The sequence below is a fragment of the Leopardus geoffroyi genome, chromosome B1, assembly GCF_018350155.1.
Source record: "Leopardus geoffroyi isolate Oge1 chromosome B1, O.geoffroyi_Oge1_pat1.0, whole genome shotgun sequence".
NCBI lineage: Eukaryota > Metazoa > Chordata > Mammalia > Carnivora > Felidae > Leopardus > Leopardus geoffroyi.
Genome location: NC_059327.1, coordinates 7,427,378 through 7,455,371, shown reverse-complemented (window position 1 = coordinate 7,455,371; position 27,994 = coordinate 7,427,378). Strand labels below are relative to the sequence as shown.

Genomic DNA, 27,994 nt, shown 5'->3' with positions numbered 1-27,994 from the left:
GGAAGTATATACAACAAAAGGTTTGGTTATATTTGGAAAGCAGCATTGTGATTTTTGGTTTTTGATTACAATGTATTTTGATTTTGATTGACAATGTATTTATTGTCTTATTTAATGTCCCACTTTTATAATTGAATAAGAGAGTACAGCTATTGTTGCTACTATTGCAAATATACATATTATTATATGAGAATGCAGACAACAATTCCACGGTTCTTTTTCATTTTTAGAAGGTGACACTTCTTAGTGTGTTTAATTAGTTTTGTAGTATTTATTATGGATCCATTATGGATTAACAGCCTACTAAGTATACTGTATGCTCTGTGGTTGAAGAGAAAATATTATATGATAAAGTTTCACTGAACATTCAAAAGGACTGAGTTTGCTTCCTGGATTTATCAGATACTGATTTGAACTTGAAGCAAAGCATTTAATCACTGTCTCAGTCTTCTTGGGCTGCCGTAACAAAATACCACAGGCTGGTGGCTTAACCAACAGAAATTAAGTTTCTCACAGTTCTGGAGGCTTAGAGTCTAAGCTCAAAGTGCCCACATAATCAGGTCTTGGTGAGAAGTGTCTTCCTAGCTTATAGTTGGCCACCTTCTCACCATACGCTCATATGGACTTTTCTTGGTGCATGTTTGTGGAGAGAAAGATCTCTCTCTTTTTATAAGTCCACCAACCCTATCAGATTAGGGCCCCATCCTCATGACCTTGCCTCCCCTTAATTACTTCCTAAAAGCTCTATCTCCAAATATAGTCAGTCACATTGGGTGTTAGGGCTTCAGCGTAGGAATTTGGTGGCAGACAAAATAATCCTGTCTTAGTCCACTTGTGCTGCTATAAAAAAAATACCAGAGACTAGGTAGCTTACAATAGAATTTATTTCTCACAGCTCTGGAGTCTGGAAGTCCAAGATCAAGGTGCCCGCACAGTCATGTTACATGAGGACCCTCTTCCTGGGTCATTGCTGGCACCTTCTCACTGTGTCCTCCTGTGGTAGAAGGGCTCGGATGTCTCTGGAGCCATTTTTATAAGGGTACTAGTCCCCAATTCATGAGGGTTCCACCCTTATGGCTTAAATATTTCTCAAAGGCCTCACCTCCAAATACCATCACATTGGGCATCAGGATTTCAACATATGAATTTTAGGAGGACACGATTCAGTCCATAGCACTGAATCTCAGTACAATGGAAATAAGAGTCAGAGTTCTATTAAAGACACACTGAGGTTCAAACACTTCTCACACAGGCCCATTTAACCCTTATAACAACTGGAAAATGCAGATACCACTGCCCCCATTTTATAGATGAGGAAACCAATTTAGCAACTTAAACTCACCGACTTGCAGTAGCAAATACATGATGGTCAGATGTCCAACGTAGATACGCCTTCCGTCCACAGCCCGGGTTGCAGCCCCCTCTACATCTCCACCTGACCTGTCAGGGTTCTCAGGAAGATCAACATGACTGTGTCTGAGGAAGCAGGAAGAGCCCACTGTGGAGCAGTGGTGAGGGAGACTGAGCAAATGCAAACGTGCAGAGTCGGTGCTGGGAACACAGGATGGCCACACCACTCACGCTCACTCTCAAGGAGCTGAGGTCTGTGGAAGAAAGAGGGCTTGCACTCCTGCTGGAGCGCTCTGAGGGTTTTCTGGACGAGAACACTGTGGAGCCAGGCTCTGTGAGGAGGTCAGGGAGAAACCAGTCTAGTTTGGCGAGAGAGAACCTTACTCTGAAAATTGGCATGGTCAAAAGACGACAGCCTGCTTTAACTTCCCCATTAAACCTAGCCTCAATCTCCCATCCCTCAGGCTGAATGGGAACTTTATCTTTTTATTTTATTTTATTTTATTTTATTTTTATGTTTACTTATTTTTGAGAGAGAGAGACAGAATACGAGTTGGGGGGGGGGGTGTGGGGGAGAGACAGACAGGATCCGAAGCAGGCTCCAGTCTCTGAGCTGTGAGCACAGAGCCTGATGCGGGGCTCGAACCCACGAACTGTGAGATCACGACCTGAGTCGAGGTCGGATGCTTAATCGACTGAGCCCCCCAGGCACCCCACGAACTTTATCATTTTAATAATGTCCCCTCCCATCCTTTTCTTCGGCTTTGTGCTGAGGTGGGAGCTGAATGCCAGTGCACTAGGGAGGTGCGCTTGGCCTCCAGTCCCCAGGCTTCCTGCTGATGAGCCTGCTGGCCGAGCCATGAATCCCTTGAAACAAGTTCAGCAAATCTTAAAGCTTAAGATGTAAAGCATGCAACTTTGTCCTGAAGGTGGGGACACAAGGGCGAGGGCCCCTGTCTTCCTCTGCCTGTCACCTCTCAGGGGCGTGGCCAAGGCCTGGACACTGGCATCTGGTGCCTCAGGACCAGCATTAAAAACCATCTCTGTGGCTCTCTGCCTCTCCTTCCCTCCATTCCTTTGCCTCTCCCCTCTCACACCTCCCTCCTGCCTCTCTATCCTCCTTTCTCTTGGCTATCTTCTCCTCCCTCTACCCACCCTCTACCCTCTTCCCCCGCCCAGTGTCTAACTCTCCACGTAAGGGAAGCTATCACTTCTGCTTTTTGGACTTCTTAAGCCCCAAGGATCAGAGCAGGCAGACCAGCGAAGCAGACAGACAGCCACAAAAGAAGGAAAATTGAGCTGGGGGAGATGATCCAAAAAAAGAAGAAATTGGGGGAACACGTACAAGAGTCCAGTTTAACATAAGCATGGGGCACGTGAAGGCAAGTAACAGAAGATAAAAACAGAAGGTCTAATCCACATGGCAGAAAATCTTTTATTCTAGGATGGGCCTGTGAGTGGCGAGCCATTCAAGGTTTTGAGCCTGAGAGCAACATGGTCCTAAAGGTGTTTTCGGGCTCACAACAGCCACTCGCTGTTGTGTAGCCTGACCATGTGTGCCCAGCATGGGGTGTGACTGCCATGGAAACGGGGGCCTTTTCTAATTTTCCTCAAGACACCTTGTGGGCTGGCTGGAACTCTAGGTGCTTTTGGAAGTTTAATTCAATGACAGTATTAAGGATGGTGGGAGAGAGATGGGCATCAGGAAGACCATCCAAACTGAATTCAAAAGGAAGTGGACCATACTTAACTCATCTTTGTGTATCTCTGGCATCTAGAAGGGTGAAAATTGCTTAGAAGAGCACCATAAACGTTTAATAAGTGAACAAATAGTGGGTGAATGTGAAGGGCAAGATTATTGCTTAAGGAAATACTCTTAGGACTCATCGATGGGGGGGTGGGGAGTGGCTTGGGGCAATGGAAGAACCAATGAATTTAGGAGTCAGGGCCCCCAAGCTCTAGAGCATCATGTGATTTTGAACATTTATTCATCAACGAACATTATTAATGGGCTAAGTATTGGGGGCATGGCAATGAATAAAATACACCAAGTCCTGCTTTCCAAGATCTTATATACTAGCGGCAATTATGAGAAGAAAAATAAAGCAGGGTAGAGAGACAGAATGAAGAAGAGGACAGGGAGGACTTCTTAGAAGATGGCCAAGGAAGGGCTCTCTGAGAAGGTGACGTGCCAGGGCAGAACAGAGGTCACAAAGAAAGCCGTGTGCAAATTTCACAAAGAGGCACGGCAGGCAGAGGGCACAGAAGTCCATGAGGTGTGTTTGCGGAAGAACAGTGAGGCGAGTGTGGCCGATGGAAGGGGTCGGAGGTAGAACCTGAGATCAGAGAGGAGCCTGGGGACACTGGTGGCTCACAACGACGACATCAGATGTTACTTTGGGCAAGAAAGGAAGCCACTGGATTCTCCGTGACTTAAAAAGAATCATTTTGGCTCCTGTGGTTACAACAGACTATCGGAAGGTCACAAGTAGAAGCACACAGACCAGTCAGCAGGCTTTTGTGGCACGTCAGGTGAGGGCAATCGTGGCCGGTAGTGGGGCAGCAGCAGTGAGGGTTGTGACAGCCAAAGTCTGGATTACACTGGAAGGCGAGAGGCGGGAGACTTACTGGTATCTGCCTGTGGGATGTCAGGAATAGAAAGGAAGGATTACACGGAAGCTTCTGGCCTCACAGCACCTGGATGAGTGGCATTGTCAGGAAGTGGATAGGAGATCTAGGAGGAGTCTGGCACGAGTTCAGTTTTCCATGTGAAGTGGAACTGCCCACTTAAATACCCAAGTGGAGAAGTTGGAAGAGCCAGCTGGAAATTTAAGTCTGGAATTTAGAGGCGAGAGCTGGTCTGGAGATGCAAATTTGGGCTCATCAACACGCGAATAATATTTATACTGATGGGACTAGAAGAGATTCCCCCTAAGAGCGAGTGTAGGCAGATGCTAGGAGTCTGCTTGGGTTGAAGAAAATTCACAAAAAAAGAAGTACTGAGCCAATAATAACTAACTCCCTCCTTGCAGAGGAGCATATGAAACAGTGACCATGTATGAAGTTTCCTTGAAAATGGTTGTGCTTACATTTAAGGCCGTATTATTAGGGCCAGGTGATGGGGGGACGGTATTGTTTAAAACCATACAGAAGCAAAAAGAAATAACTGATTTTGAGAGAAAGGTGACAAGTTTAGTTTTAGAAATGTATCGAGATGATTGACCTAGGTGAACATCCAGGAGTAAATTTCAGAATTGGCACAAAAATTTTCGGGAAGCCCAGGGAAGAGATTTAGGAGATAATTGTCCCTAAATTTTGACCATTCTCTATCTATTTATAGCCCCCTACAGATATCTAAGTAAGAGGAGCTAAAGCTTCATAACCTTAAGTAAGTTAAGTTGTTCTACCCTCCTGTTTAGAACAGGTCGCAAAAAGCTCATGGGGCAGATATTTGGAAATAATTGTTGAAAAGGGAATTTGGATTGTTTTTGACAGATTTCAAATGTGTTTGGTACTATGCTAAGTAGTTCACAGTGACTCCAACCCTGTGATGTATAGAGATTTATCCTTCTCATTATGGTTGAGAAAACTGACGTTCAAGAGGTTAATTACTACCAAGTTCACAAGTAGGATCTGTGCCAGAATTTGAACTCAGATCCACCTGAAGATGTCCAGTGTGCTCTGCCCACAGCCCCAGTGACCAGTGACAAGTAATTGGAACGACTAGATAGTCTCTTCCGAGAGCAGCACTGTTACCTGAGCAAGGCCTTACAGTCTCTTTCTCTCTTGATTTTGGATATTCGTGGATATCATAGTGAAATCTCTGCCTTCACTTTGTTAGAAATTCTTTTTTTTTTTTTAATGTTACTTATTTTTTGAGAGAGACAGACAGAGCATGAGGGGCAGTGGAGGGGCAGAGAGAGAGGCAGACACAGAATCTGAAGCAGTCCCCAGGCTCTGAGCTGTCAGCACAGAGTCCGACGCGGGGCTTGAACCCACAAACCACGAGATCATGACCTGAGCTGAAGTCAGATGCTTAACAGACTGAGCCACCCAGGCGCCCCAAGTCTTTTTTTTTTTTTTTTTTTTTTAATTTGAGCTCAACCCCAATTTACCTGTTGTCTTTTTCTGTTCGGGACCAGACACTGTCTTCTTAGGAGATAATGACGGGATCCTAGACTGTGAACAAGAAACCAATTAGAGTAAGTTGCATACCCCTGCATTTCACCACTTAGACCTAAAGTTTCCAAGGCACAGCTGTGGCTGGTGGTTTTCAGATCTGGACGAGATTTTTCTGAGGAAACTTTCAGAGAGGCAACAGTGATGGAAAAAGAGGACAATCTCAAGCTTGGGAGGGACTGGTTTTAACAGCGTAATGCTTCCCTCCTTGTCAGGCATGTTCTCATGGGTTTATGTAGCTCTACTTATGTGGTTAAACAGCAAAGTACGCCATCAAGGTCAGTAAATGCCTGGTGATTTTTTAATTATTTTGTAAACCCGTGAGGAGGGATGGGCCAGATGTTGAGCCTGAAGCTTATCTGCATTTTGGGATCTTCTTTAAACAAAATAATACAAAATTACAGAGTCTTACAAAGTGTCTGTGCAATGGAGGGGTCCTGAACTTAAGTTTGCACTGGCTTCATGGTAAATCCACTGCCATTTTGAAAAAGATAGTTGATTTAATGCTTTATAGCAAAGGGAGTTGTAAAATGCATTAACGTTTGGTACCGATTCATATAGGAAGATGTCATTGCTTTCCATCTGTCCTGATAATTTCCTGTTTGAGATAAGTGTCCTGACTTTCCTATTTTGAGACCAACTGAGCAAAGTGGGAGTGACCCAAACACAGAGAGCCCTCTGCACCACAGCCAGTGCGAGGTTAGCTCTGGAATGAGGCTACGTCCTACTTCCGCACGTGGGACTAAGGAGAGCCAGGCACAGACTCTTTAAGAAGCAGATTGGTGTCATCATCGCTATGGGTAGAGCTCTCATGGTAATGCTTGGAGTTTATTGCAAGGCACATACTGTAAAGAAAAAATTAGGTAGGAGAAGCAATTTGTCAAAGAGGAATGATCAGTAAGAAAAGGCAGTTTTGAAAAATAAATCCGATTTTAAAAGCTGTTTCGTTTTGGGTGGTGAAAGGTCATGTTACAAGGAGCTTAGAGGTCCTTAAGATGGCCGAACAGAGCTAGCAAACGACAAGCGAGTTTTGTTTTGTTTTTTATGTTGATGAAAGATATGAGTCGGATTTACCTCAACAGTGGCTGGCTTGAAGTGCCATGGGGAGATGGCGATTTAGGTACGGTATACACTCTTACCAAACCGTATTTATCTAAGAAAGAGAATGTTTTTGCTCTAGCCATGCGATGTTTACAGAACAGGGTAGGCTCTCTCCCTGTAAATTATATACCAGATGTCTGGGGACTGGTGTCGTTTCTAAATATAGTCAAGTTACCTCTGTGTGGCACAGCACGGCCTTCACAGAAGGCACCCGATCAGCCTGGGGAAACTTACAGGTGTTTTGTAAAACTAATTTTCACACTAATTCATCCTAAAGAGTTAAAGTGGACACTTAAAAAATCTTAGCTACGCAGTTAAAGTCTGACAAGTTGTAAAGTTCCTGAACTGTTGTATATGAAGCTATGTGTAATTTTGCTTGGTTTTGAGAGAAAGTGTGTCAATTGTTCTAATATAAGGCATGTCCATGTTGAAAGGGAAGGTATTTTATATGCAACACAGCTGAATGGAAATTTGCAGTTGCCGAATTTCAGATTGCGAAGGCAGGAAATACGGAGGGGTGGAGGCTTAGGTCAAAACAGGAACCGGAATTTGATCTCGTACCTGTGATTCTCACACGTTATGGATTCATTTCAGAGATTCCTCTCCAGCATTACCGGGAATGAGGTGGGGTTGCTTGGGAGTTAAGCAAGCAGAGTTCAAACAAACAAGGTGCCTTGAGTCCCATGCACGTGCTATAGGTCACTCCTTCGGTAGATGGACATACCTACACTTCAAAAAAACGTAGCATGAGGTGTTGTTTGTTGGCTTAAATACATTTATAAATCATTCAGTTGCTTTAGTTTATTAAACTGATAGCACTGAAAATTATTTTAATGCTGTTGTTTATGGTTTGAGTTTCTCTGGTTTTGGAAAACAATTATTTTTCCCTAAAATTCCTACTAGAAGCCCCCCTATTTACCAGTTTGTTTAGCAAAGACCACCAGGTTATTACTTATAGAACAGGCTCTGTACTTGCTAATTCCCAGTCCCCCTCTCAACCCTGTCTGACTGTTGCTGCTGCTTGTCCCATTTTTGGTGGAAACCGAATCTTGGAAAAGTTAGATGACTTCATGGAAGCCGCTGTCCTAAACTGGGATGCAAATCGTGGCCTGCCTGGCCCCTCGGTCTCTTTCCTCCTGAGCTTCTGTGCTCTAGCTTTATCTGTGTCTCATTTAATTCTCCTGCTCCCCGCCCCTCCCCCAACCTTCCACCCACTCCCCCATCCCCAACCCAGTTCTTGTAGGAATAATGGCAGGCAGCAGGGGGCCCATGCTTGATCTCTGCCTGATGGGCCAAGAGATTCCTCATCCAGCATATTTCCAGTGGTTTTGTAACTGACCTCCCACCACGCTGCCCTGTAGATTACGTTTCACTCCCTTGTCATGCCTTTGGAGGTCATGTATATAGAAACAGTACCAAAGACACATAGGGAGAACCTGGCTCAGCTTTTTCTCTCCCCACCATAATAGACCTAAGTCTTGGTGAAAAAGAAATTGAAGGTGCCACAGAAAGCTGTGTGACAGTCTGGGGGACAAGTGGTGGTTGGGGTACGGGGCGGTACCTTCAAATACTTCCATTTCTTTATTTTGGTCCTTCTGTTGCCTGTTTTCTAAATGATCCTTTTCCTTTCTTCCCCCCACCGCCTTCTTTGATGAACACCAACAAGCAATGCTGAAATTGTTCAGAAGTATATAACACAACGATTTTGATGGGCAAACACATTAGTTTGCAAAAGGGGGATATCAAATTGCCGTCAGCTACAAATATTGTTCGCTTTGCTGCCCCTTAAAGGTCTTCATAAATATACTAGATAGAAATGAGCCCAAAATGAACAAAAAGGCTATTTCTCTAAACTTTTCCCAATCTCAACATCTGGTTAATTGCCATTTAGCTAGTGACAATGAAAGAATAGGCAGCAATAATGAATCGGCATCATGTAATTCAGCATATATCTTTTAGAGGTAAATTAAGGTAATGAGTTTATTGAGCCAATATACAGGAGAGAAAACATGATCATTACAATCATTATAAATACTATAAATGATTATTTAAATTTATATATTTAAGCAAGGATTACTTAAAACTTTATTAATTTACTACTGCTCTTCTGAGCAAGCTGAACTTAGTGATTTCACATATGTGATCTCTTTGAAAAGTTGTTATAATTTCCTTATTTAAATCTTCACAATGAAATTGATATGTGTTCTTAAGTTCTCCAGAGTTTCACTCAGCAGTCGAGTTTACTTTAATGATAAAACAAACGTGTATGACTTTTATTTTTATTTTTAAAGTTTATTTATTTTGAGCAGGGGAGGGGCAGAGGGCAAGGGAGAGAGGAAATCCCAAGCAGGCTTCTCACTGCCAGCACAGAGCCCGATACAGGGCTCGATCTAACGAACCATGAGATCATGACGTGAGCTGAAATCAAGAGTCGGATGCTTAACGGACTGAGCCACCCAGCTGCTCTGACGTGTATGATTTTTAAAGCATCAGGTTTCACCTCAGAAGCTGAAACTCAAAACATAGCTGTTCCCCCAAATAATATTATTTACGATGGCGACTTTGCAGTTTGTTTAGCGAGAACATAACGTTCTAACTTCTTAGAAATGATTGCTTTGTCGCCAAATATTGTCCTATCAACAAATATTTATTGCTGTGCATTTCAATCCTACTTTTAATATATAATAGGAGTGTTGCACACGGGAAAGAAAGAATGCCCAAAAGCTAATAACAGTAAATCTTCTTTCAGTTGACAGCTCAAAGAATTGGATGTCTGGCTTGCTAATCTTCTGAGTAAGCAAGAAATAATGCTGGCTGGAAAGGGAGAACAGAGCAGTGTCATAACCAACTCCAGTTAGATTATGTAGCTCTCTTTTTTTTTAATTTTTTTTTTCAACGTTTATTTATTTTGGGACAGAGAGAGACAGAGCATGAACGGGGGAGGGGCAGAGAGAGAGGGAGACACAGAATCGGAAACAGGCTCCAGGCTCTGAGCCATCAGCCCAGAGCCCGACGCGGGGCTCGAACTCATGGACCGCGAGATCGTGACCTGGCTGAAGTCGGACACTTAACCGACTGAGCCACCCAGGCGCCCCTATGTAGCTCTCTTTAAATGATGTTTCTCTTGGCTCTCATTTCTCAGCTTTAAAATAGAACTAATAGGGGTGTGTGGGTGGCTCATTCAGTTAAGCGTCTGACTCTTGGCTTCAGCTCAGGTCAAGATCTCAGCGTTCGTGAGATCGAGCCTTGTGTAGGGCTCTGCACTGTCAGCGCAGAGCCTGCTTGGGATTCTCGCTGTCGGTCTCTCTCTGCCCCTTCCCCACTTGCACTCTCTCTCTCTCAAAAATAAATAATTTAAAGGAAAAATTTAAAAACTAGAACTAATAGTTGTCTATGCCTCGGCGAGTGTGAGGAGGAAGGGGGATCATGCACACGGTGCTGGCACAGGTGTCCCACGTCCCACCGCATGTCCCACACGGTGCAGGCTGGGCATCGGCCACCATTACCGTTACTGGTACATCAGGGGTAACGGGAAGAGAAGCTGTGCCCCCTCGCCCTCGGGATTTGTGTCTTCCACAACATCCCATAATATCGCTGGGTATAAAAAAGACTGATGATGGGCAGTTGCCTTCTGCCCTCTCTACCACGGTCACTCGGTCCTTTCATGAATCCTGTGATATGTGGCCCACATTTTATTCAGTGAAATCGTTTGGACCTCCCTTACGGTGTTCTGGCAGAGTTCTTCTGTGAGACCATAATTGAGGAAGCCTGGGTCCATGTGAGACTTCTTCAAAGGTATGAAATCATAGGAGCAATGACATGTTTCTAAAGTACTACACCTTACCGCGTTTCCCCTAATTTCCTGACCTATTCAGAAACCTTCAGACATGCTTTGCATAAAATGTCTGTTTCTAACAGCTAAGTGACTTTATTTAAATTGTACTAGGACTGATCAGCAGGGCTTTTAAACATTATTTTTGTTTATTGCGTCCTGTGGATCCTCGAAAGGAGGAAGAGGGAGTAGACAAGAAGACAGATACTAGCGAACATAATCCCATTACATCAGGTAGGCTCTCCCTCTAGCTAGCAGTGCTTCAGCTTATCAGCCAATGAGACCCCTTAAAGGAATGTCTTTCTGATTGGCACGGTCTGCATGTTTCATCACTGAAAAACCTCCACAGGTGATCTCTCGTGTAGATTAAATAGAATTAACCATGCTGATCCTGTTTAAATTACAAGAAAATCACCGGGCACGAAGCTGGTATCATATAAAACCACCTGGGTGGACCACAAGGGTGGGAGAGAGAGGGGTGGTTGGATGCCAGATGGCTCTGGGGGAGAGAAGGACATGGGATTTCCACACGGGAGGGCACTGATTTTCTAATGGGAGGGGCGCATAGGCATGTAAGAAGGGGGAACTTGGGGGACAAGGTAGGTCAGTGCCTTTTTCTTCAGGATGTAGGGTTGGAGGGGTTGCTGACCATTGGTATGTGGAGAATCAGCGACCCCTGAGGGAGCCCTTGGCATTATGGGTACCATTTCAAACATCAATGATAGTCTGCTCCTCCCAACCCGCGACACCCCTTTCGAGGGCCCACTGGGCTTGTTCGAGGGCGCAGGACGTCGGGGTCAGCTACTCATTCTCCTTGGCAACCTGGCATAGCCCCTTTACACCTCAGGGCAAACTGTAAGGAGAGGACAGTCTGGGGGTGCAGAGAGAGGGGGGCATGGCAGGGCGGGCGTAGAAAGTAGAGAGGTGGGGTGCTCCTGCTGCTAGCCTTCCTAAAAGTGCCCCAAAAAGATTTTTGGGGGCGGGGCACCCGGGCGGCTCAGTCCGTCAAGCGTCCGGCTTTGGCTCAGGTCACAATCTCACGGTTGGTGAGTTCAAGCCCCACATCGGGCTCTGTGCTGACAGCTCAGAGCCTGGAATCTGCTTTGGATTCTGTGTCTCCCTCTCTCTCTCTCTCTCTCTCTCTCTCTCTCTTCTCCTCCCGTTTGCACTCTGTTTCTCTCTCTCAAAAATACACAAACATTAAAAAAAAAAGTTTTTTGGAGTGCTGAGAAACCATGAAACAGGTACTTTTGGGGCACATCTAAGGGAACTTAATCCTCCCCTTCTTTGGAAGACAGTTCAAAAGGTACAGGAGTTCTGGGATTGGTCAGTTCCAGAACATGCTTTATAGCCCTTGGCATTCTGAACCTGCCAGGCTGGATCTTTTAGACAAGAATCAGACTTCCTGGTATATGGTCAGGTGTCTCAGTCACCTTGTTGAACACAGACTCTGAAGAGTGTGTATTTCCAGGAACTGAGTGTGTCCGTCAGGGTTCGCTTCTACTCACAGATCTCGTCTTCTTTTCCAACAGGTTCCTGGGCAGACCGGTCACCACTACATGAAGCAGCAAGTCAAGGTCGTCTTCTTGCTCTGCGAACGCTGCTATCCCAGGTGACGTATTAGCTACGGCTGGAAATATACCCCTGTCCCATGACCGTAGAACATTAACTTTCAAAAGTACTCAAAGAAAAAAGAATAAAGCTGCTTAATAAATGCTACCAGTCTTTTTTTTTTTTGTTTTAACCCCTATATCAGTCAGCTCTCTACTTTGCATTTAGCTTTGAGATTTCTTTATACATATTTTGGTATAATCCTATGTCTTAATATACCGAGTTTCTCATATAGTATACTTGCTCACTGAAACATATTTCAGCAAGAAGTCACTGGACGTACGTATTATTCATTTAGCACTTCAACTATGCTTTACTCTATACAATGTGTGCAGCTAATTGCAGAGAAAGTTTGGTCACAAAATATCCAAAAAGGGATAATCAGAGCAGATGCCCAAACAAGCTTTTTTACATTGATCTGTCCTCTGTGATGGCGAATTACCCATGAATGCTACAGAGTGATCACTTCTCTCCCTGCCCACTCCTCAGACTCACCAGAGGAGAAATGAAAAGCATAGATTCCTTACAGAAACACAGAGCACTCTGGCTTAGCCTGTGCATTGTTAAAATTGAACGACGTGATTCAGAAGCACACCCAGATCTGGAAGTCATTGTCCTGGTGCTTCCTGGTATCCGGGAGAAAGGGATGCTCTCGGGTGGCTGTGTGGGAAGGAAAGGCAGTGATGCCCGGGTTCCAGGACATGGCCCTGGGACTCAGGGCACCTGCATGCCAGGCGGGTTCTTAAAGTGGATCACAACCTTCCTGACCTTCCTTTCTTCATCTGTAAAGGGAACATGTAGGACACGGTGCTCCTGTAGGGCTGTCCTGTTCTGTGATAACAGAGTGACCATTTTGTTTGCTCATCACTTGATGGGGCGGGGGGGAAAAACCCACCCTCGGAAAAGTCAGTAATTTTCTAAACGTAACCCACTCGGTCCCCCCAACCACCTACAGAAACCCTCACGCAGTTCTTTGAGAGGAGAGCAGTCTCGGGATATTTTTCGACATGTAGCTCATACACCCACACGCCAGCCAGGAAGACTCCGAGGCTGCCCCCCGAGCCCGACGGGAAACAGAATCCAGACCTTTGCAGACGCTCGGCCACCTGGTCACCCCGGCGGGTGGCAGTTAGGAATTGGCTCCTTCAAGTCTGACTGCTGGCTAGACAATTCGAAATCTGTGAAAAGATAACTTAAGGGATCTAAAAAGTTGCCACCTGCTAGTGACAAAGATTGGGGGTGAATCTTTTCTTGCCTTCATTTTAAGATCCATCCTTGTATTACAGGCCATGGCGGTGCGTCATGTTATGGGGGTTTGGCCACGAAAATCTTCCTCTTACAGTGTTTAGTATGATGGTCAATAGACAGTGAGTTACCAAAAATAGCAGGAAAGGACAGAATCTCATGTCCTAATATTTAATTAGTTTAGTCTGACATCATTAGTTTAACTGGAATAAAGTGTTTTATTGGTTTTGATTTGATTTTTAAAGTGTGTATTTGGTTTTGATTGGATGATAAAATAAGATGGAACTCTTGCCATATGCGGGGCCCGGTAACAATAATCGCTTTACATACATCATGCTGTTTAATCCTCACGATGACCCTAAAACTTAGAGGTTAAGGTACTCACCCAAATTAAAATAATTACTGCATTCTGGAACAAGGCTTCAAGCCCAGGTGTGACTGACTTGAGGATCAGAGCTCTCAACCACAAGAATGGAACCTAGTCACTCCTATCCAGTGACAAAAGTTCACAACATGGCTCACTACAGTTTAGAGGATTTTCCCCCCAGTCTGGGCTAACCTGTAATTTCACAGCCCCAAATCGAAACAGGTGACCCAGCCTATCGACAGTCTCCACTTCTACAAAGTAAAAAAGAAAACAATAATAGTAATCAAACCAATTCATAAAGACCACAGAAAGTTAAGGAGGCGGGATTTTCTGAAAACACTCAGAATCTACTAAACAAAACAATGTAGCCGCTACAGGGTTCAGATATGGTGGTGATGTTACAGTATTGACGAGTTTTGACAACGGACTGCCTCTATGGCGTCTGAACTGGCCTCACCTGCTGAACTTAAGCCTGCCTCCCTGAGTCTTTGGTCTTTTGTATCACTCACTAATGACCTGTATAAAGATGATTTCGTATACTTTCTTGCTCACCTTTCAAAATTATTCATGTTGTATTTAGGGTTACAACGTAAATGCAGTTACCATAGACCACATCACCCCGCTGCACGAAGCTTGCCTTGGAGACCACGTGGCGTGTGCCAGAACTCTGCTGGAGGCTGGAGCTAATGTAGGTACCGGTTAAAACCATTCATCACTTCACGTCTACTGACTAAGATAATCGCACAGAGTTCTCATGTTGCATTTCTTAGTAGTTTTCAAAAATTGCAGAATGATAAGAAATCACTTTGCTTCAGGGTTCTCAGTGCACTCCAAGAAGGATTTCTAGTCATTGCAAAAATGGGTAGCATGCTGACCTGAGTCGAAGTCAGACACTTAACTGACTGAGCCACCCAGGCGCCCCAGGAGGTTTTTCTTGAGATAAATTCTCAGAAACACAATTTCCCATTTCTCTGATTTACCACCAGCAAGGTGACCGCATCACAACATTTGTCACCATCACATTTCTGGACTTTTTTCCTAGTTGAAAGGCACCTGACCGTTGAATTCGTTTCTGTTTGACTCTTGAGCATGTATTGATTTCCATGACTTTTACTAGCTGCGTGGCCACTCTTGTGACTGACTCATCTACCACATCATATTTCTGTTTATCTCTTGACTTTTAAAAGCTTTGCTTAATTGGTGCAGCCACTCTGGAAAACAGTGTGGAGGTTCCTCAGAAAATTAAAAATAGACCTACCCTATGACCCAGCAATAGCACTGCTAGGAATTTACCCAAGGGATACAGGAGTACTGATGCATAGGGGCACTTGTACCCCAATGTTTATAGCAGCACTCTCAACAATAGCCAAATTATGGAAAGAGCCTAAATGTCCATCAACTGATGAATGGATACAGAAATTGTGGTTTATATACACAATGGAGTACTATGTGGCAATGAGAAAGAATGAAATATGGCCCTTTGTAGCAACGTGGATGGAACTGGAGAGTGTTATGCTGAGTGAAATAAGCCATACAGAGAAAGACAGATACCATATGTTTTCACTCTTATGTGGATCCTGAGAAACTTAACAGAAACCCATGGGGGAGGGGAATGAAAAAAAAAGAGGTTAGAGTGGGAGAGAGACAAAGCATAAGAGACTCTTAAAAACTGAGAACAAACTGAGGGTTGATGGGGGGTGGGAGGGAGGGGAGGGTGGGTGATGGGTATTGAGGAGGGCACCTTTTGGGATGAGCACTGGGTGTTGTATGGAAACCAATTTGACAATAAATTTCATATATTGAAAAAAAAATACATAAAAAAAAAAGCTTTGCTTGTTGACGCGTATGAGCGAAATATCCTCTGTCATATTTACTGCACACATTATCCAAGTGATTTCTGTTGGGTCGTAGAACTGTTTGAAATGCCTAGCGTTTAATCTCGTACGGCTCTGTGACTCTCGTTGCTGAACTCTGGCTTGGTTTAGGTAAACGCAATCACGATAGATGGCGTGACTCCATTATTCAATGCGTGCTCACAAGGCAGTGCCAGCTGTACAGAACTTCTTCTGGAATACGGTGCCAAACCCCAGCTGGAGTCCTGTCTTCCTTCTCCCACACATGAGGCCGCCAGCAAAGGTGACTTAGTTATGGGATTAGGTGACAAGGGGAGGAAGTCCCTTTAGCAACGTGGAGTGCTGCATTTTGCTTTCAATGAGTAACTGCAGGGAACAGCATGAGGTGAGGCGCAAGGAGGTGGGCAGTGTCGAGAGTAAGCTCCTCTCTACTTTATGTTGGCAGGCCATCACGAGTGCCTAGAGATACTGATATCCTGGGGCATAGATGTTGACCAAGACATTCCTCATCTGGGAACTCCTCTGTACGTAGCTTGTATGTCACAGCAGTTCCACTGCATCCGGAAGCTTCTTTATGCTGGTAATTTTCTTTAAAACCTCTCTCGTTCTGTCCGTACACGTAAGCAATGATTCAGATCCATATTTATGTCTCTGAATAAACTGTGTAAAGATATCTCCCTGCTAAAAATGTTCTTATTCTAAGCATTGTTGCATGTAAGTACATAACCCATAAAAAAAGGAATTGCATTCTTGATAATTCACAAGCTTTAGCTCACAAGTCTTAAAGTCCCCCTTGTAAAGATCATACAGGGTAAAACCTCAAGGTTGATATAGTGTTGCCAAATATGTATTTCTTCATGAATAAATCCATCACAAGGAATTTGAGGGGTAGTAACTGCTTAGCTACCTTGTCTTCTACCAATCATAAGAGCTCATGTGCTCGCCCCGACTTTGTCCTGTCCCATTTACCTACAAAGACTTAACGGCCTTGTCTTCTAACTTGAAACAAACCTATGCCTCAGCGTTCAGTGTTAGCCTCCTGAAAACTTGTCCTAATCTTTTGAGACCATAATGGTGTCTCCCCCTATAGGAACAGGAGCTTTTTTTAAAAAAATTTTTTTTCTTAATGTTTATTTGTTTTTGAGACAGAGACAGAGCATGAACGGGGGAGGGTCACAGAGAGGGAGACACAGAATCTGAAGCAGGCTCCAGGCTCAGCTGTCAGCACAGAGCCCGACACAGGGCTCGAACTCGCGGACTGTGAGATCATGACCCGAGCCGAAGTCGGATGCTTAACTAACTGAGCCACCCAGGCACCCCAGGAACAGGAGCTTTTGAGGATGTGGATTATGTCTTTTTCCCCATCATCTCCTTTCCCTACCACAGCGCCTCCCACGCGGTAGGTGCTGAAAATACACATAAAATGAGTAAAAGGATTTCCATGCTTTTTACTGTTTCTGCCATCATTTGGCCTCTGATATGCTCATAATATCTTAGCTAAATTATAAGCTTCTTGCAGGCAGTTTCTACTTCGTTAGTTCACTCCCGTCATATCTGTTAAGTCTTAAATATGACTTCTGCTAATAACCGTTGACACACTATTATTTTCTGGCTGTGATCGCCCACGAATTTATAGAACTAGAAGAGTTTCTTCTTTGTTGCCTTTTTTCTTCTCTTTTCTTTTCTTTTACTTTGCTAGGAATATTATTATTTCCACCAGACATTTTATATTGGGTAAGAAAGAGAATGCTGTTGGTAATTGTGGACTCATTGTTATTATCAGGCTCTGTCCTCCCATAAAACCAACATAACCAAAAGAGTTTATGCTTTCTCCATGGAGATTTTGTTATGGACTGTCATTCTTTCACTAAACATTGTGTATTTGGTGAAAGAATGTGAAAACAATTACATTTATTGAAATGTGAAAGTAGCAGGAAGGCCTAAAGGGACCCTTAAAACGTACTGCTTCTCGTAAACATCGTTACTTTTATTGATAGTATCAGAAAGCAGAGTTGAAAAGGACTTACACATTTTTACCGATAGATATTTCTTGGTGTCATAACCACTTAGGTACTGGGAAATGAGATTGCTCTTTCCAGTATTACACAGTATTGATTCATTGCACACGTATTGAATGATCACCATGTGCCATGACTCGTACTCAGATAAAATAACTTGGCAATAAATAATTTAATAGGTAGGGTGGTTTTTTTTTTTTAATGTAAGATTTTTAAAAAATTTACTTTGCACATGGAAATACAATGTGCCTTTCTACTTAAGAGGCTCACCGCCTTTATATATTTATCGACTTACATTGTATGAGAGAGAAGTGACAGGAAAGTCCGTGCACATTTTCCCCAAACAGCTCACACGTCTAGATTCATAAGTTTTCCAGGAAACACGAAGAGCTCTATTGCCTTAAAATAAATGAAAAGAATATGAGCAATAAACTCTTGAATAATCCTAAGGAATCTCAACCATGATGAAAACAGGTATGAGTGGGCCTCATCATGCTGTATTTGTAATACCAGTTAACATGATTACTTTGGGGGCTTTAAAGCATTTAAAAATATTTTGTATTATGGGATCTTTCAAGCATAGAGAAAAATATTAGAGAACATAACAAACATGTGCACTCTCCACCTATGTGTGTCAAGTTTTAATGTGTACATTTTAAGTGTGTGTGTGTAAGGAGGGGGGGAAATAACTCATTACAGACAGAGGTGAGGTCCCTTTGGCATCACCCTTTTCTGCGTGCATTGAGGTAAGTGACTGGTCTAAGGGTTTTTGTTTAGATTTCTCATCATTCCTTATTTACACGTAGGTGCCGATGTACAAAAAGGCAAATACTGGGACACCCCACTGCATGCAGCTGCCCAGCAGTCCAGTATGGAAGTTGTAAACTTACTGCTGGAATTTGGAGCGGATATCAATGCCAAAAATACAGAGCTTCTTCGACCTGTAGATGTAGCGACTTCCAGCAGTTTGGTGGAAAGACTGTTGCTTCAACATGAAGGTAGGAATACTTGTGGGCACTTCAAAACACAGGGCGCCTGGGTGGCCCAGTATGTGGATCCTCTGACTCTGGATTTCAGCTCAGGCCATGATCCCAGGGTCTTGGGATAGAGCCCTGCATCGGGCTCTGTGCTGAGGGTGCAGCCTGGTTAACATTCTCTTTCTCCCTCTGCCCCCACCCCCAGCTTGTGCTCTCTCTCTAAAAATAAAAGAGAAAACAACCCAAAAAGAAAAAACAACCCACAAAAATACATTTGCCTGAAATCAATGCAAAGTAAAGACTTTTTGTTGACATGTAAAATGATACTGGCATAACATTTAAAATATTTTTTTGAAGCAGATGATTTCTTCACTTAGGTTCTTAAAAAAATTTTTTTTTCAACGTTTATTTATTTTTGGGACAGAGAGAGACAGAGCATGAACGGGGGAGGGGCAGAGAGAGAGGGAGACACAGAATCGGAAACAGGCTCCAGGCTCTGAGCCATCAGCCCAGAGCCTGACGCGGGGCTCGAACTCACGGACCGCGAGATCGTGACCTGGCTGAAGTCAGACGCCTAACCGACTGCGCCACCCAGGCGCCCCTCTTCACTTAGGTTCTATCTGTAAAGAAGATAGCAAAATGATCTCAATTTTCTTTTTTTTTGTCTTACCTAAAGTCTGTATACGTTTGGTTAAGTTAAATGTATTCAGTTTGTTTGACAATATGCAATATGTAATTCTGTTTAATATCTGCTGATAAATATTTAGAAACATGCCCCCTTTTCTAAGGGCAAATGGCTTCTATAATGTTATAGAAACAGAATCAGGAAATACGTTCATACCTAAGACTTTTGTTATTCAAAAAAAATTTTTAATGTTTATTTTTTTGAGAGAAAGAGAGAGAATGTAAGCGGGGGAGAGGCAGAGAGAGAAAGAGGGAGAGACAGAATCCGAAGCAGGCTCCAGGCTCTGAGCTGTGAGCACAGAGCCCGACACGGGGCTCAAACCCGTGAGCTGTGAGATCATGTCCTGAGCCACAGTCAGATGCTTAACTAACTGACTGAGCCACCCAGGTTCCCCAAGACTTTTGGTATTTTAAAACAGAATTTCTGAAGCGTGGCTCAGACACTATAATAAAATTTGTTTTGGTTTAACTAGTAGACCTAGTTTGAGAAAAAGATACAACTTAAAACTTTCCCCCTTTAGTGCCTAACATTATTGGGTCTTTTGATTTATATGTTCTTCGAAAAGCAGAATTTATTTCTGAGGCTTTACATGCAATAACAATTTCATAAGCCTCAGGATTATAATGTTTTAAAGAACCCATATGGAATATACCACAATTACAATAAGAGCTTATAAATAAAAGCCACTGAAATGCTTATGTAAATGTCTCTAGCATAGCGGTCGCACTACCCTACTTTACCTCAAAGCACTGAAGCTTATGGTTTGTTTCGTGCATCTTACAACATATAACAATCCATTTGGATTTTAATTAACAAATGCCTTCCTGTCTTTTGTAGCTACTCCGAGCAGCCTTTGCCAACTTTGCCGACTCTGTATCAGAAACTACATAGGGAGGCCGAGATTGCACCTCATCCCCCAGCTCCAGCTGCCAACGTTGTTGCAGAATTTCTTACAGTACCGATAAGGCAGGGAAGTAATGCTAAATACTTGTGAAATCAAAACATTTCTGTCTCATCTGCATAGTGTATATTTCATAGTAAAATATGCTAAACACAGTATATAAGGGATTGTGAGGCCCTGGGGAAGAAGTGAAATGTCAATTTAAATTTTAAGTGTACTAGTGAGTACTACTGTTTTATGCATTTTTACTGTTTTTTTTTTTTTGGACTATAGCATATTTAAAATAGCTATATATTATTAGCTATTCCCATGTACCCTTTTTGATGTAGAAAAAAAGAGAAATTTTCATTTCCGTGTTTCTTTTTATGAAAAAAAATGTGAACTCTTACTGAAACTACGTACTTTAAAAGGCCTCCATTCTGCCAATAATGCATTAACTTTTAAATTTTAGCTGCTGTAATTGGTGATCTCTGTGGATTTTTTATACTAATGCAAAATACGAGTATGGTTTAGAAAAGAGCAACTACTACCCTTTTTGAAATAAAGATGGCTGTCATTCACGAAACCCACCGCGTCGAATGTGTGCTTGTCATTATAATCATCAGTTCATCAAGAAAAGATAAACTGCCCCCTCCCTGCAAAGATCTCACTAGTCACTCTGCCACCTTAAATGTCCCCATTCCAGAAACGGGTTGGACTAAGGTTATGGCTCCTTCCATCGCTTCCTGGGATGGTTGGAACCTTACACCTTTGCTAAGACTATTTTAAGACTTCCTCCTTCTCCAGGGTAGCCTCATAAGGCCTCTCTACAGTGCTTTTGTACGAAGCACTCCAGCCTTCTTCCATCCAGAAACTGTCACTAGCTGGTGGTACCTGCAGACTGAAGACCATGAACTTCATACCCAGTTGCGAAAGAGGCCCTTCCTGGGCCATGCTTCAGGGATCGGGGCAGTCCAAGGCTGTGGAAAACAGAAGATAAAATCTCCTTCGATTGTGGGGTGTGCAAAGAAAAAGGCTGCGCCACTTAGCAAACTTAGACACCTTACAAAATTTACCCCATACATACACCCTACTAGCGCTGTTTCCAATCCTTCTTATGCAAAGCAACGGTTGAGGCTTAGACCGTGTTAGCAAGAGGGTATAGCATTACAAAGTAGTGTCTTCGGCAAGGTTAATACTGAGTTTATTTTCTTCTGCCTTAAACGTACTTTAGCGCGGTATAAAACATAATAAAACAAACTGTGTCTTCTTTGTAATTTAGACTAAGTTTGAGTCTATTGTGGACTGAAAAATAAGATAGGATACTTACTATAGTGTAACGTAGAAAATGTTTTGATGAGTTTTATAAATTTATCAAAGTTTGATGAAGTATTTTGACCACTATTTTAATAAGCCCAGGGGCCTATTTTTTCCTTTCTTCTCGGTTCTTGGATGAATTTTGGATACCTACGGGAAATACACTATTCTTGAATGTAACCCCAAAGTCACTAAGATCGCATCGTTAAGTCGTGTTTAGATTTTCAAAAATAGAAATAAGGCTGTAGCATGTGTGTTAAAAAAATGTCTTCTGTGTGCCTAGAGACTTTTAAATGAGGCTATTCTACTAAATAGTTCAGCCTAACAAATTTATAATGTCCTCATGAATAATGTGCATTTAATTGTTTAATTATAGAGTAACCTCATTACATATAATTGGGTATTCAGACTGCTTTTTTAGTAAAACAGGTGTTGACTAGTATCTTCCCTGAGCTAGACATATGTAGGCTTAGGGTGTAAGGTAATATAATTCGTCCCTTTTCACTGGGCTTGTGCCAATAAGTACACATCAATATTAAAATTAAAACGGATACTTTAAAATTTTAGTATGCTAATACCTTTTATCTTTGCTTGGGTATGATTGTCTTATCGAAGAAGTGTTCTAATTTAACTGTATCATGTGTTTGTTAATATGTTAAAGTGTGACTATTATCACTGGAATAAAACACTTTTTTTTCTGTTCTAATTAGTATTTGGTTTTATAACTGAAGGTAATGGAGAATAAGATTCAGTTGCCCTAATTTTTTTCAACATTAGTTTCAAATCACTGTATTATGGGCATTAGGAGAGTAGTGCAGACTGAAACAGATACTTTGAAGGCCTTCTAATCCAAATCTTACTGTGTGCGCACACACACACACACACGTACACACACACACACAAAGATCTAAGGACAAAATCCCACAAAGGCAAAGACCAAGCAACACCAAACTATTTGACATGAGATTAAAGTACCATGAAATTAATCACTGTAGTAAGGCACTGCTGAAACATTTATTTTGTAGGAAAAGGTATTTAATTTCTACTCTTGTTTTAGCCACAAAGTATATTTGATGTTTCCGAAGAAGTGAACAGAGACACTATGTGAAACATGGCCCCTTTGGAAAAGAAGGTCTGAATGTACTGTGTTCATTGCTCTGTGATGGTCTTGAACCCAAGTGACTGTGGCTATCTGTTTACAAAGTAACTTTATAAGTTATTCTCTCTCCCGGATTAGTCTCACTTTTTTACTCTAATTTTTCAACTTTCTTATTCTAACTATCATTTATAATTAGTTTAAGGCCTGCCTTCTCTCTTAAAAACCTAAACAATCATTGTCAGATTTTTCAGTGTTGGTGGCAGGAAATTTATTCAGAAAATTCAGGTGTAGGGCACCTGGGTGGCTCAGTTGGTTAAGTGTCAGACTCCTGATTTTGGTTCAGGTCATGATCTCAACAGTTCATGGGATTGAGCCCCACATCCGGCTCTGTGCTGACAGTGCAGCGTCTGCTTAGCATTCTCTCTCTCTCTCTCTCTCTCTCTCTCTCTCTCTCCTACTCATGCATGCTCCCTCTTCTCAAAATAAATAAATAAACATTTTTTAAAAAAGGAAAAAAGGGGAGCCTGGGTGGCTCAGTCGGCTGAGCAACCGACTTCGGCTCAGGTCACGATCTCACGGTTTTTGAGTTTGAGCCCCGCGTCAGGCTCTGTGCCGACAGCTTAGAGCCTGGAACCTGCTTCTGATTCTGTGTCTCCCTATCTCCCTGCCCCTCCTGCACTCATGCTGTGTCTCTGAAATAAACATTAAAAAAATTTTTTTAATAAAAAAAAGAAAAAAAATTGGGTGAGTTATTACCCCTCCATCTGCTCTAGGACCTTAAACAATTCACTTCAGCTCTCAAGGTCTCAGCTTTCTCCTTTTTTAAATGATCGGTATCTTCCCATTTTGAGTAGTATGCTCAAATTCAAGGAGTCTTTTAATAAGTAACTTTTGAAATTCAGATGCTTTCTTTTTTAATGCTTATTTATTTTGGAGAGAGAGAGAGCGAGGGAGACACCAGCTGAAGCAGGCTCCAGGCTCTGAGCTGTCAGTACAGAGAGGGATGTGGGCTCACACTCAGGCACTGTGAGATCATGCCCTGAGCCAGAGTCAGATGCTTAACCAACTGAGCCATGTAGGCACCCCTCAGATACATTTTTCAAAACAGTGTTGGTGTCCGAGAGGCTTACCTTATAGATACAAATTCTACAAAGCACATATTCAGGCGTATAAAAGCCAACTTTATTCTTCTTGTAGAACTTCACGTTTATCGCGAGCTTCCCTTTCACCCAGTGAAATCTGGCCAATTTGGGGTAAACTCATCCAATTCGGTACTTTCTCAGCCTCTCAGGTACACTCTTCAGATGAGGCCTGTTAATGCCAGTCTTTTTTCTTCCCTCCCCGTTCTTTCTGGGGTAGCATCTGAATTCCAAAAGATGCTGTGAAACCCACTTTTCGGTGGGCGTGTTCACTGGCCAGGGTGTGCCTCCGGAAGGCTCCCGTGTCAGAGGAACGAGTGTTTGCATCAGGAGACAGATCACCAAGGGCCTTTTACAGGGAAACTCCCAGTGGGAAAGTCAGAAAGCACCTTGATTCTCCCTCAACTACTCTTGCCTCCTTGCCTCTGCCCCTGCTGTTCCTCTGCCTGGAACGCTCCGCCCGCTACCTTGTCATTGCTGTATCCGGGCACGCACCGGCTACAAAATTACTCCTCCCCTTTGAGTTGCAAGTAATCTCCCTGTTTGAGAATGGTTGGCTCCTTGTTCAGCAAAACATCCTTGTGAAGTAAAGCTCTCTGAATTTTCTCTCGGCAGGCGATCCATCAAAAACCACCACCGACTTTGATGGCTATCTGGCTGGGACAACACTTCGGTGGATCTTACAGGGTGACTGTGGATTAATGCAAACTTCATCAGGCAGTAACTCCAATTATAGCCATTCCCCCCCCCCCACCCCCCCCCTCCCCCGCCCCTCATTTGACATCTCTTTACTGGAATAAATCACCACAGTCCTAGCAACTGTGACGCCATTACCCGTCTGGAAAGTACCTTTCCCCTCTGTCACAATCTGCAAGAACCACCAAAAGTAGTTTGCTTTTATTTATCAGGACCCATAGTGCACGCTCATGATCTTGCCGTAGGGTCAGATCCGTTTTCGTGCTTTCTGCCGGAAGATGAGCCAAGGTTTCTAAGTGTCTTCACGTTCCACAGAACGTCACGTGTGCACCCTACGGATGATGCCATGCTGACTGGACCTGGATCTTGATGCCTTAGTAAGAAGCAGGTCAACTAGCGGAAAAGGGAAACCTCGCTCCACCTATAAGGCAACGGATCCCTCAGCATCCAGTCGGGAAGATGGAAGTAACCACACAATTTAAACAAGAACTTATCTAAGGAAGTGGTTAAACAGATGCCAGCGAACAGAAAAACTAAAATGGGGCCATCACATTAACAGAAATAGGCGATTCAGGAAGCAATTGCTCGTGCTAGAGAACACAGTTAAGAAGTGCGGGCTGTAAGAGCCGAGAGCTCGAAGGGAAACTTCCACGGACTGACTTTTTGCAGGGTGAGAGTACACAGCTGGAGCCAAGGCTTCGGAAGCTCAGAGTAAAATCCGGGACTCTTTAAGGAGGGCCGCTTCCCAGGGCTTGGTAAACGTCTGAACCATGAAGATGAAATCTGCTCCAGGAGAGCCAAAGAAAGTTGGAGATCCAACCACCTGCCCCTGCCAGGTTATGCTTTGTTGCTGCGGCAACACCCCTGCAAATTCATGTGGAAACAGCAAGCGCCTTTTCCCCTCCCTTTCCCTCCTGGCCTCCCTCTAGCTCCCCCTATTGGCAAAGTTTAATAAAGCTTTCAGCAAAGGAGAAATCCCATTGTGGTGGCAAGACGGGCTAAATACAGAACGTGTTTGAAACAGAGATGTATCTGCTTATCAACTGGCACATTTATTGCGGGAAGGCTTTAACCCTTAGCAAAACTTTGCTCAATTAAGCCCCAATCTGTAGCCCTAATCTAGCTCCTTAGCTGTTACCACCTAAATCTTGGGTTAGCACTCATGCTAAAACCTAAACACTTTCTCTAACCCTAATGAGTTCGTTATTTCCCAAAACTCATAAAAAGCTCACATATCGGGACGCCTGGGTGGCTCAGTCGGTTAAGCCTCGGACTCTTGATTTTGGCTCAGGTCATGATCTCATGGTTTGTGGGTTTGATCCCTGTGTTTGAGCCAGTGTGGAGCCTGCTTGGGATTCTCTCTTTCCCTCCCTCTCTCTGCCCTCCCCTGTGCTTTCTCTCTCAAAATAAATAAATAAACTTAATTTAAAAATCCTCACATATCACAGATTATATCATCTGTACTTTTGTTGGCAGTAGTCATTCCGTGTGGAATTGTCCCCATCCCCCCATCCCACAGATTTCCATGATCGTCTTAGAAACAACTTATTCTTACTGAGATCTTACTATGTACTGCACACCCTTCTAGGCTCTTTGCATATTTAACTTTATTTAATCATGAACACAACCCTGTGGGGTAGAACTTATTTATTTCCACCTTTTAAACATTTTACAACTTGCCCAAAGTCACATAACTAATAAAAAGTAGAGCTGGTCCTCCAATGCCTGTCATAAACAATTTATTTTTTTTTTTTAATTTTTTTTTTCAACGTTTATTTATTTTTGGGACAGAGAGAGACAGAGCATGAACGGGGGAGGGGCAGAGAGAGAGGGAGACACAGAATCGGAAACAGGCTCCAGGCTCTGAGCCATCAGCCCAGAGCCCGACGTGGGGCTCGAACTCACGGACCGCGAGATCGTGACCTGGCTGAAGTCGGACGCTTAACCGACTGCGCCACCCAGGCGCCCCCATAAACAATTTAAAATATCGCCTCATCAAATCCAAATCAAATGTCACCTTCTCTGAAAAGACTCCTAGAGTCCCTCAATCCAAATTACATGCTTCCTCCCTGATATATTTTTACCATGGCGGAGCTTTTCAGTGTACGTGATCTTTTCACTGGTATTTATATCTGTGCACCTTCTATAAATAATCTAGTGCCCAGCTGCCTAATGGAACCCCCTGCGGTGACAGCATTGTATCTGTGCTGTCCAACATGGGGGATGTTGAACAGATGAAATGCAGCAAGTGTCACTCATGTTATTCTGTTTTATTTAAATTTATACTTAAATAGCCACAGGTGGCTAGGGGCCACCATATTGGATTGTGAAGATGCAGTGAGTAACACAGTACAGAACGGTTACTCATTCGTGAAAGACTTCACTGGGCAAAAAGAAAATACTTCCAGAGCTTCGTTCTTCTCTTTCAAACCATATACAGACTCACACTGACTTTATTATTAATTTTCTAATGTTTATTTATTTATTTATTAATGCTTTTTATTTGTGTTTGAAGGAGAGAGAGAGAGAGAGCATTAGCGGGGGAGGAGCAGAGAGAGAGAGAGGGAGATGAGATAAAGAATCCGAACCAGGCTCCAGGCTCTGAGCTGTCAGCACAGAGCCTGATGCAGGGCTCAAACTCACTAACTGTGAGATCATGACCTGAGCTGAAGTCGGATGCTTAACTGGCTGAGCCACCCAGGTGCCCCTAATGTTTATTTGTTTTTAAGAGAGAGAGAGAGAGACAGAGCAGGGAGAGGCAGAGAGAAGGAGACACAGAATCCAAAGAGGCTCCAGGCTCGGAGCTGTGAGCACAGAGCCCAACTTGGGACTCGTACCCACGAACCTCGAGATCATGACCTGAGCCAAAGTCCCAGGCTAAACTGAGCCACCCAGGCGTCCCATGGTTTGCTTTATTAATAAATCTCTATATGAATAAACATGCCACAAAACATTATATAGCTTCACTATCAAACTCTATCCCATATTTTATCTTGCATAATATGTATCTACATGCCACACTGGTGTTTTTTTGCAAAACTTTTTGAAGGATTTTAACAAATCTGTTGCGTATTTAGTTTATAACTGTCGATGCTATGCTTTTTTCCCCTCTGCATTGTTCACTGATAAACCCCAAGTAACTAGGTCAGTGCCTAGCACGTACTAGGGACTCAAATAATTGTTGAATGAATGAATCACCTATACCAGGGCATCCATGTGAAATGGGAAAACTTACAAACTTTTATAAACAACGTAATAATTAAGGAAAGAGGTTAAGTCTGTAGATATTAGACATTTATTCACTTTAATTTCGAAAATTTTTTCTTTGGCGTTTTGGAGCAAATATTCTACCATTTCCGATTTCTAAACAAAAACTGACCTTGTCTTCTGGAAGCTTCTCCCATCCTCAAAATGCTTGACCGACAATAGGCCTTTGGCTGGGCTGAATCCACAATATCTAAAAAGTAAATTTGGAAGGACAAAGGGTTGGGAGAAGAGAGGCTAACTACAACCAAGATTGGGGCCAGGAATCGCCCCAGACCAGAGCGTCAGCTCTGCAAACTGGGGAGCGTGCGAGGCCCAGCGCCCGCCCCCGCCCCCGCCGAAGCCCCGCCCACCCACGGGCCCCGCCCAGCCGCGCTGAGA

At 43.2% G+C, this 27,994-nt stretch overlaps 1 protein-coding gene and 1 long non-coding RNA gene across 8 annotated transcripts in view; one reads left to right on the top strand and one right to left on the bottom strand.

Moving 5' to 3' along the window:
- Positions 1 to 25,326, top strand: part of ASB5 (ankyrin repeat and SOCS box containing 5) — a 57,081-nt gene extending 31,755 nt beyond the window's left edge. For 3 of the 6 annotated variants that reach the window (XM_045452373.1, XM_045452377.1, XM_045452375.1), the window contains exons 2-7: positions 11,995 to 12,074; positions 14,266 to 14,373; positions 15,671 to 15,821; positions 15,984 to 16,118; positions 18,363 to 18,554; positions 20,056 to 22,121. In XM_045452373.1, coding sequence (XP_045308329.1) covers positions 11,995 to 12,074; positions 14,266 to 14,373; positions 15,671 to 15,821; positions 15,984 to 16,118; positions 18,363 to 18,554; positions 20,056 to 20,183 — 794 coding nt within the window. In that variant the 3' untranslated portion in view covers positions 20,184 to 22,121. Of the gene's footprint in view, positions 1 to 6,571; positions 6,650 to 11,994; positions 12,075 to 14,265; positions 14,374 to 15,670; positions 15,822 to 15,983; positions 16,119 to 18,362; positions 18,555 to 20,055; positions 22,122 to 24,268 lie in introns of those variants that run through there. The other 3 variants (XR_006705470.1, XM_045452374.1, XM_045452376.1) reach the window with 3 other exon arrangements.
- LOC123584550 lies at positions 867 to 12,082 on the bottom strand. Of its 2 annotated transcripts, XR_006705518.1 has the most exons (6): positions 11,971 to 12,082; positions 7,192 to 7,354; positions 5,466 to 5,529; positions 3,979 to 4,047; positions 1,343 to 1,604; positions 867 to 994 (listed from the first exon to the last, which is right to left on the bottom strand). It is a non-coding gene; the product is annotated as an uncharacterized LOC123584550 (long non-coding RNA). The 2 variants fall into 2 exon arrangements; XR_006705521.1 differs by lacking the exons at positions 867 to 994; positions 1,343 to 1,604 and having other exon boundaries at positions 3,322 to 3,988.
- Positions 25,327 to 27,994: the final 2,668 nt, after the last annotated feature.